Here is a 10368-nt window from a genome sequence, read left to right on the forward strand (position 1 = left end):
TAATTCAGACATAGGGCAGCAAGAGAAAGAAGCCGCCTGAATATAACGCTCAACAGCAAAGGCCGCAAAAACCAAAAAGACAAAACGGGAAAGACGAAGGAAGAAGCAGGGCCCAAGCGAATTCCAGGGAGGACGCGAGAACCGCCTGTCAACACGCGAACCACGCAGTAAAAAACCACAGCAGCCCCTCTCACAGGATCGGCGCAAACAGCTTCAAGAGTGCAGACGACACGCGAACAGCCGAGACCAAGGCACTAGACCCGAGAACAGACCCAAGCGCCTCTACATCCTCCGCCAGTGAATCCGAAGACAGCTCCCGGAGGGAAAAGTAACACAGGACTGCAGCTAAGACGCCACGAGCGCGATAGTCCTCAGCAACACGCGCAGCCGACAGGGAAGGAACCTGCACATGAAGCTGCACCGCGCCAACATCCCACAAAAGGGCAGGAGCGAAAAGGCACACAAAAGGCACTTGCTAAAAGTCGCCCTCCAAGTAAACCTGGACCACCGTCAATGCCTTGCATCACTCAAACATGCGGGTCTGGAAGAAGGAGTCCCAAGCATCCAATGAGAACAAGGGGCAGTCTGCAAGCCAAGACGAACTCAGAACCTTATAATGCACCCAGTAAGGACACGAAGATCCAAACCTGAATGAAGAAGGATTCGTTATGGAGGCAAACTCCGTGTCACGCAGGAGGTAAGCCGCAACGGCCGACCGCACCTCAGGAGGCGAGATGCGGGAAGCCGAAAACCTCCAGAAAGATGAAACCGAACCCGGGGAGGAGCCAAACTTAAATCCAAATCGTATGCAGAGGTGGGAAAAGAAAACCCCACTCCTTGCAACAGTTAGCCACGCTCAGAAGGCCTGAAAATCCAGCAGGGGTCTATCAGAGCCCAAGGACCCCCCCAAGTCAGCTCCTCCCCAACCCCGGGAACCCCCACATCAGGCCCCAGGGCCAAGTTGCTCTCTAAAGCCCCTGCCTCAAAAGAAAAATCCGGGGCAGCTGAAAACTTCGAAAGAGAAGGGGCCCACTGGTCAGACCTCAGAGCAAGGGCAAGAGGAACCGACTCTAATGCCCCCGTAACCACCCCGGACGGGGCAACCCCCGAAACTGCCCAAGTCTCAGAAGCCTCTAAACCCTGCCCCGACCCCATAGCCCTCAGACGCTTCGGGGCCAGAAGCAAGGGGGGGGGGGACCGAATGAACCACTGAAGGGGGAAGTACAAGGGGGGCATGGACGGAACCAAGGCTGAAACTACAACCACCCTCAAGTCCGCGTCCCTATAAGCAAAGCGGGGCAGCCTCGGGGGGTCCGGGGAAGCGACAATCAATAAAAAAAGCACATTGCAATAACCTAAACCTATCGTGCAACGCGCGTGCTGCCTGCACCCGAAGAACATCATCCTCAGATTGGGTGAATCGAGTCATAAACAAGCAACAATACTCACATGACTCTGGGTCGAATGTGTTACCGACCCAACAGGCAGCATGACAGAGGCAAAAACAATGAGTGTCGCCCTGAAACAAGGGAACAGAGCAACCCTCAAACTCGCACAAAGCGAGGGGGGGACACAAGGGTCTCCTCCATCGAACCCGAGTGCCCCTTTTGGGGTTTCCCAGGGCCCCTAGACTGGGTCTGCTAAGGGTTATCCCAGGCAAGGTACCGCTAATGGTTATCCCAGGCAGGGTACTGCTAACCAGCACCCCAAAGTACCAAGCAAAACTGCCAAAAACTGAATTTATGGGATGTGTCCACTCACGAGGGTGAAGCAGGTGGTGCCACCACACAATAACCCTAATATAAGGGGGAGCGAAAATACAAGGCAGACCCCCCCTCCACCAGGCAAAACAAAAAGAAAAGAAAAACTCGCAAGAGGACAATGTACCTGAAAAGAACAGAGCCAGCCGCTGTTAAGGTAAAAATGAGCTACGCAGTACCTCGCGCCCCACCAGCGCAATAACTACCACTTACCCAAAGGCAACAAGGATGGCGGACTCCCCACACACTCGGGGCGGCCAAACGCCAAGCAGCGAAAAGCCAAGAAAGGTAGACCCAAGGTGACTTGTGGAAGAGAACCCAAAGCCTCAAGGGCAGTACTTGCAGGGAACTTAGGGAAAGCGACCCTAAGCACATGCAGCCCGAGTACCCAAGAATAATACTCCCAGCTCGCACGACCACTGTAAAAGCAGCACTGAAAACAATGACAGCACTGAAGAAGACTGGAGCTGGAGCCACACGACTGAGCACTATCCCATCAGCCAAGGAACTGAGAGGTGGATTGCCGGCACGAGGGGTCTGGGGCTTCCCCTTCCCCCTCCCGGGCACAGGGGAAGCTGCGCAGACATGTGGCGCGGCTCTGGTGACGTCATGCTTGTTTGCTCGTTTTTTCTTTTTGGGAGTTCTGTCCACTCATTGGCATTTTTCATTGTTTTAACCAGAATAGGGGTTTGTTTTGTGGCGCTTACCTTTCTGGGTGCCTGCCCCGGTCAATGGCACATACAGAATGCTCCAAATCACATGTGCATTTCTATGGACCACCCACATTGACTGATGCAAAATAGTTAGGGTATCCATATCAGCCTGGATAGCTCCAGGGAGCCGTAGAGGCTTCACCCAGAAATTTCTAGTGTTGTAAAAATTAGAACAGGAGATAATTTGCAGCGGATGAGTCACAATAAGCCAAGTCACAATTCAGCCAAGATGAGGCTATAGATATGGTGACCAAACCACACACTAGAAGATGAAGAGACGACAACGTTTTGGTCCGTCCTGGACCATTAACAAGTCGATTGGGTAACCTTTCATAGTACATTATTACAATCGACTTGATAATGGGCCAGGATAGATCGAAACATCATTGTCTCTTCATTTTCTGGTTTGTGGTTTGGTAATCAGGAGATAATTTTGCTTTTAAGTTTTAATTTGTGTTAGTGCAAAATCTTTTGGTGAAAGAACACTATCAGTTTTGAATGTAGTTTTCTCTGGTGTGAACCCTCACACAATTTACTAGAATAAGTTTCATAGAAGTCTTTCTAACATATACGAAACTATATATTTTTTAAATGCAATGAACATTGATGTGCTGTCCCTCATGTGTGACGGAAACCATATTATTGTTTGGTAACTCACATGATTCAATCATGTGTTTTACCAAGGAAGATTTTTCTGGAAATTCTTTTAGGCAACGAGAACATTGAAATTTCTCTTCAGTGTGAGCCTTTCTGTGTGATATTAGAGCAGATTTAAATTTAAAGCGTTTTACACACATTGTACATTGATATGGTCGTTCTCCTGTGTGAGTTCTTACATGTGATATAAGAGCAGATCTACATGTAAAATCTTTTGGGCACTCTGAACATTGATAAGGTTTCTCTCCTGTGTGGGTTCTCATATGTACTACTAAATAAGATTTTCTGGCAAAGTCTCTCTGACACTCTGAACAGTGATACGGCTTCTCACCTGTGTGAGTCCTCATGTGTTTTACTAAATTAGAATTTTCTTTGAAGTCTTTTTGACACAATGGACACTGAAATGGCTTTTCTCCTGTATGAGTTCTCATGTGTGATACTAAAGCAGATTTTTTTGAAAAGTCTTTTTCACATACTGAACACTGATGAGGTTTCTCTCCTGTGTGAGTTTTAATATGTGCTACTAAAGCATATTTATCTGAAAAATCTTTTAGACACTCAGTACACTGAAATGGTTTCTCTCCTGTATGATTTCTCATATGCAATATTAAATGAGATTTTCTGAGGAATTCTTTTAAACAATCTGAACATTGATATGGTTTCTCCCCTGTGTGAATTCTTCTATGTTTTACGAGCATTGATTTTTCTGAAAAGTCTTTTAAACAAATTGCACATTGATAAGGCTTTTCTCCTGTATGAGTTCTCCTATGTGAGATTAATGCAGATTTGTTTGTAAAATCTTTTACACAAACAGAACAATGATAAGGTTTTTCTTCAGTATCAATGTTCATTTGCTTTACCAAGTTGTTTTGTTCTGTATGAATGTTCATTTGAGTTACTAAGTGAATAGCGAGATCTCTGGCTAGAGACTGGTTCGCAAGGGCAGCAAGCCCCAGAGCCATCATACTTAACTAAAAAATATACTATAAAAGGTAACAAATATTTTAACAAATATTTCAAATTACGAATACTGAATTTTATTTATATACGTTACAGTAACATTTTGCACTTAGGATATTTTTCTTTTAAATCTAAAATTCTAACTAGAAAAATAAAAAGATTTATGAGAAGGTGCTTGAAACACTACATTTATACAAATTTTCTTTAGTGTGCCACTCTTGCATGGTTACAGTAAATTTATTAACAAAATCTTTACAATACGAGATTCTAAAATATGTTTTGCAGTTCAGTTTGCCTAAATTTTGTTAGACAATGCTTTGATAAGAACACTGAACAACAATATGGCTTCTTTACTGAGTGAACTCCTGTCTGTATACCTAATCAGAAATACAGTAATAATGTAACAACTTTTACACTTTATACACATAAATTTTTATGCCATGAATCTATATTCTGTATACAGATTTATAACACTGAACAAAGAACTGGCTTTACATAATGAGTGCATATGGCATGAAAGTTCAAATTATATCTAACAATGACTACACTATTAGTGTGTTCATTAATTTTAAGTTGTATTCAACAAGAATTTAAATTTGTTTTGAAAACTGATGCTTTTATGGTAATTAACAGCATTGCACACTGCTTGAAAAGTATGAGTATTCAAACTAAACAAAAGTTTTGAAGTACAAAGCACACTACAGGAGAGTGATTCTAAAAAACAAGGTATACTGTACAATGAGAAAATATAAATATACTGAATGTATCTAAATGCATTAAGGTGATACAGAAACCTCTGACTATGTAGCTCATTCTTGCAAGCATTCCCAGCATCAAGAAACTGTCATACTAAAGTGCCTTATCCTAACCAACCAGAGGACCCATGAACAGGAAATGGGACAATATGTCAATTTCACAAGCCACTAACATTTTCTAGTAAGACAGTTTTTGGCCTTAGGTAAAGTATACATCAAAGTGTGATGTGCTTTAACGAGGATAGGTTGAACTATGAGGGGTTGCTTAATCGAATGAAGATATTGGTAAAGGATATGACAAATGGTGCACAAATATGCCTTGATTACAAGCTATTCTATATATAATGGTTTAAGATTCTTTTACAATGATTAGTATAGAAGAAATTTGTCTGTGTATTTCATACAGCAGACATACAATTCCTTTTGTTATTACTTCTGTACATTGCTTACAAAATGTTATAGCCAAACAGTACAATGGCTACATAAACAACACTTAAAATACTTGCACACTATACAAATATCTAATACTGAAGACACCAAAGAAATAATGTTTTTTTATTATAAACATTTCTTGGTAAACCGGGGTTAAAATTCAATTTACTAGATGTCAATAATGCAACTAGAACACTTCAGGGGAAAGGTAACTAAAAAAGATAAATAATTTGACAGCAGCAGGCAGCTGGGTGTACACGTAGTAAAGATGTTAAGACAAAAGTCAAGATAATAAGTATTGATACTGTACCAGTAGTACATCTGAGATTAGTCTGCTTTATGACACTCAAGCTGCAGATGCTATAGGCTGGAGCCCTTCCACTTACATGAGCTTAATGTCACTATCTTGGCATTGCAAGAGTAATTCTTCGGCTTTGAGGAAGAGCTGTAAAAGAGAGAAACAGGAATGTGTTAAACTACAGCAATATGAAATAACATTTACCTTTTGTTTATTTATAATGGAAGGCCATTTACATTTTACAAGTGCACTCAGAACATCTTCTGGAACAGTGTAGCTCTCAAGAGAGAAAATCTAACACAGAAATATCCAAAAAGGTCCCCAGAGTTAAAACTGAGTTATTTATTAGCTTCATTAGATCAGGTTAGGTTAAGTTAGAACAGGATAGGAGAGAATAGGTTTGTTGAACCTTATAGATGCACTTGTCAAACAGGGACAATCATGCCATATCTGATCCTACTGTGCAAGTCAGTGAGGGATGAATTAAAGCACCGTATAAGATTTAAAAGTCCTGTACATACACAGGGCTCACATTTGCTTCCCCGGGCCTTCAATAAACAGATGCCATCCTGGAAATAGTGAGCACCCCTCCTAGGTAGGTGTGTATTAAGAGGGCGACCACAGACAGTGCATGATGCAGCTCACAACACTCATGCAGCTTGTACCCACAGCATCACTTAATAATGATGGGAACAAATAACTGATTACATTTTTATAATAGTGCCACAGAAGATCCTGATTGTGATAAAGTCTATGTACAAGGTTCAGATATCAGTGAACACAATACTGGTTATGATGTTCACAGTTGTAGGAAGATATTCCCAGCACACAACCACAGGTTGTACATCTACACATGAAACGGTACTTCATCTTCCATTAGAAAATAAACTTGTGGAAAATGATTCGTATTCATGATTTAGTGACAGGAATCTGATAACAATAGCAGTGTTATGGCTAGAGTTAGCAAGTGCTTAGTATATTGGAGGCCTTTTGCTGCATAAGGTGACGTGTGATGCTATGCTGTGGTTAAATTTCATTACCTCACCTACCAGGACTGCTCAGTGGTTTGTAATGGTGCAAGAAAATGTAGATACAGTACATCCTTACTCTAATGAACCCTGGCCTACTGAATTCCCAGATACGAACAAATTGAATTCTGTACTAAATGTTCAGTGGAACACACAAATGTACGATTAACCCTTAAAGTGCGCATCACGTCATATGATGTGTTGGACGTTGTTCCAGTCAACTGCACATCATGTCATATGATGTGTTGGAGTACTACGCAAGATTTAAACGGCCCGCGGATACACAGAGTTCACCACACCTTCATCAGGGCTCTTGTAAACAGACGCCATTTTTTTTAAAAATCGTGGGCCAAAATTCCCGGGTGTTATTGGCCTCAGTATTGAGTGAGCTACCAAGCCTGACGCACGCAGCATGAGCTAACAGCACTGCTGTTCAGCTTGTGACCACAGCATCGCCTAAAAATGCCATAATATACTTGTTCATGCTATTATGTAGCGATGATATTATTACTGAAGACCCCTGACTGTGATAAAACTGACCAGGGTTCTGATAATAGCAGGATTGTGGTGATATTTAGCGCTGTGCGCCATGGAGGGAGGAGTAATGCTGTGGGAGGGAGGGTGGTGGCGATGTCTTCTGACTGTGTGTGGCCACCTTTTATTGACTGCACTCACCATACCAGCTTAGTGTTTCGCTATGGTGAACACAAATGTAGATACTTATATATAACGTGTGTATAGAGGGTATAAACAGCAAGAAGAGAAGGTTGGGAGCCCCCAATTTTGGTGAGGACAGTGGCGTCGTCTGCACGACGCCACCGTGCAGACGACGGTGTTGTTTACTGGTTACCACGATGGATTTTGGGCACCATACCAGTTTACTTATACAAGTATGGTGAATAAAACAGGTAGATATTTATATATAATGTGTGTATATAGCGTAATAACACTACAAACAGTATTGTTGGAGGAGAAATATTAGTGCGTCTGGCCTTGAGGGCAGCAGCCATCAGCTGACTGTGTGAGGTCCTACGTCTTTGTGCCTTTACTCACCATACAAGCTTAGATGTACAGTTATGGTAAACAAAACATGTAAATACTTATATATAACATCTGTATATAAAAGCAAAAACAGTATGGTGGGTGGAGAATGGTGGCAAGTCAGGTGAGGTGAGGGAGGGATGGAGTGGCAGCCAGTGGCGGGCTGCCACTGCCTGTTACTGCCACTGCCACTCAGCATACCAACTTAGTGGCTCGTTATGGTGAACACGAATGTAGATACTTATATATAGCGTCTGTATATAGTGAATAAAAGCAAAAACAGTATTGTGGGAGGAGAATGTGGGTGAGTCAGATGACTTGAGGGAGGGCGGGAGTGGCTGGCTGGTGCACGGCGGTCACCCCTCGTTACTTTTTGACTCATAATAGCAACTTAGTGGTTCGTTATGGTGAACAAAACATGCAGATACTTATATATAACCTGTGCTTATAGTGTAATAACCGGCAAAGTATTTGTTCACTGATTGATGAACATAATTGAATCAACAATATGCACACCATATTTTTGAGTACAGCGATGATTCACTCATTTTATTATATAAATATATCACACTACACACTATTGAACAATATTACAGCAAAAAAACTATGAAAAATCAATCAGAGACATTGAAATAATTAGGTAATTATCTCTTTGTGGCAACTCCGGCCTGACAGCTGGCGATCAACAGACCGCCTGGGACGCATGCTGAGTCAGCGCCTATTTTTTGCCAGACTTCCCCGCCCTATAGCGGGCAATATATGCCACTTACAATTTTTTTTATTATTTTTTCCCGTGATCAGTGAACACAAATTAACAGGTTAGGAAGAAAAAATAATTTTTTTTTTATTTCAAAATTACATGTGCCTGTGGGGAAGAAAGGATATTATACCCCTAGCATGTTAAGGGTTAAGTAGTTCTGCTGTATGTTGAGTACTACAATACAGTTTATGAAAACTATTGTACACTAAAATTACTGCAACTTTAATTTTAACACTATGTACACACTTAAAACTCGTGCTGGGTATAGCTGTGCTCGTGCTGGGTACAGCTGTTCTCGTGCTGGATACGGCTGTTCTCATGCTGGGTACGGCTGTTCTCATGTTGGGTACGGCTGTGCCAATGCTGGTTGATTTTCTGCTACTAGTTTTTGCAAAATATTGCTTCATTTCTGGCATTAATAAGGCACTATTAGTAAACCCCCTGAGACATTTTGTTGTATATCAATACAGCTGTAGTCAAAAAATTGTAATTTCCCTGATTATTCTTCGACCAGCGGTAAATATTGTACGTCACTTGCAGACAAAGTTATGGGCACTGGGTGCATACTGTATGAACGTAGACTAGGTCTATACGTACACCCTACAGTAGGCTGGTGTTTAAGCCAGATCCAGTAACATTAATTTCTCTCAAATATTCAATTTACATCAAATTATATATTTTTGGGTTATATATTTAGTTTAGCAACATTATTACGATAATAAGAGCTATAAAAATACTAATTTTAGAACTGATTTATTGATTATAGTATTTTGAAGCCGTAAGTCACTGAACTATGACGACAAAATCGAACAAAACAAGCATTGTGTTCTGTGCACATGGATTAGACCTGTCCACTCGCGCTGGACTTGTGAGCCGCCAATAACATGAATAATTTCTCAAATAGGAGATATCTATCACATTACAGTATATTTTTTGTTTCATTCAGTTTAGTTTAATTAGGGTAATAAAAGAGTTATTAAAACACCAGTTTTATTAAAGATTTATTAATCTGAAACGTTCAAAGTCATGGGTCACGGAACTATGACGACACAAGACGAAAGTGAGTGAAACCTCAATGTAAAGTGAGGTTTACACTACAGTATTCCCCTATTTGTCCACCCTCACTCATCTTGTTTCATCACAGAAAATTTATATAATTAGATTTCAACACATTAGCTAGCTATTCACACTTCAGTCTTTAACCCTTAAACCGCGCATATCATATATATATAATATCAGTGACAAAACCGAAACCGCGTACATCATTTATATAGAGCACCCCTTGGTTTCCGAACCCTTTGGGGACGAGACTCGTCGGTTAACATGTAAGTTCGTAAACGAGAAATAAAGGGCAAAAATAAACTAGAAATGAAAAAAAAAAAAAAAAAATTACGAAAAATTTATGAAAAAAACTCTAGGGAAAAAATTGACAGGTTCATAGCGTAAATGAGACCGTATTTTGTTTGTACTCACCAATAAGTGAAGTTCTGATCCGCTTTATAAAAGTCCTTAATTGTTCCTAGCTGATTATTAAGACATCTGGCGAACATCCTCTGAATGTTTCCTGCCAGCCTGCAGGAACATGCTGCCAGCCTGCAGGAACATCCTGCCAGCCTGCAGGATCAGCCTGCCAGCCTGCAGGAACATCCTGCTAGCCTGCCAGCCTGCAGGAACATCCTGATAGCCTGCCAGAACACCCTGCCAGCCTGCTACCCTGCCTGCCAGCCTGCCTGCCTGCCTGCCTGCCTGCCTGCCTGCCTGCCTGCCAGCCAGCCTCACTCTCTGCCTGCCTCCTTCCCTGCCTGCCTGCCTCCTTCCCTGCCATCCTGCTAACGGGTCGTGTGTGTTAGGCTTAAAATTCGGGAGTGAGCTGGTCTCTCCCCCACCACCCCCACCACCAACCCCCTCCCCCCCCTACATCCCATACTCTCTCTTCAAGGTCACGCGGTTCAACCACGTGACTA

General features: G+C 42.0%; 1 protein-coding gene across 1 annotated transcript; it reads right to left on the minus strand.

Moving 5' to 3' along the window:
* Positions 1-523: 523 nt before the first annotated feature.
* On the minus strand, positions 524-4092 carry LOC138349602 (zinc finger protein 84-like). Its single transcript, XM_069304052.1, has 2 exons — positions 3132-4092; positions 524-585 (listed from the first exon to the last, which is right to left on the minus strand). Exons 1-2 carry the CDS (start codon positions 4090-4092, stop codon positions 524-526), a joined length of 1023 nt encoding a protein of 340 aa, XP_069160153.1.
* Between the last annotated feature and the right edge of the window lie 6276 nt (positions 4093-10368).

The sequence above is a fragment of the Procambarus clarkii genome, chromosome 5 (genome assembly GCF_040958095.1).
Source record: "Procambarus clarkii isolate CNS0578487 chromosome 5, FALCON_Pclarkii_2.0, whole genome shotgun sequence".
In the NCBI taxonomy this organism is placed as follows: Eukaryota; Metazoa; Arthropoda; class Malacostraca; order Decapoda; family Cambaridae; genus Procambarus; species Procambarus clarkii.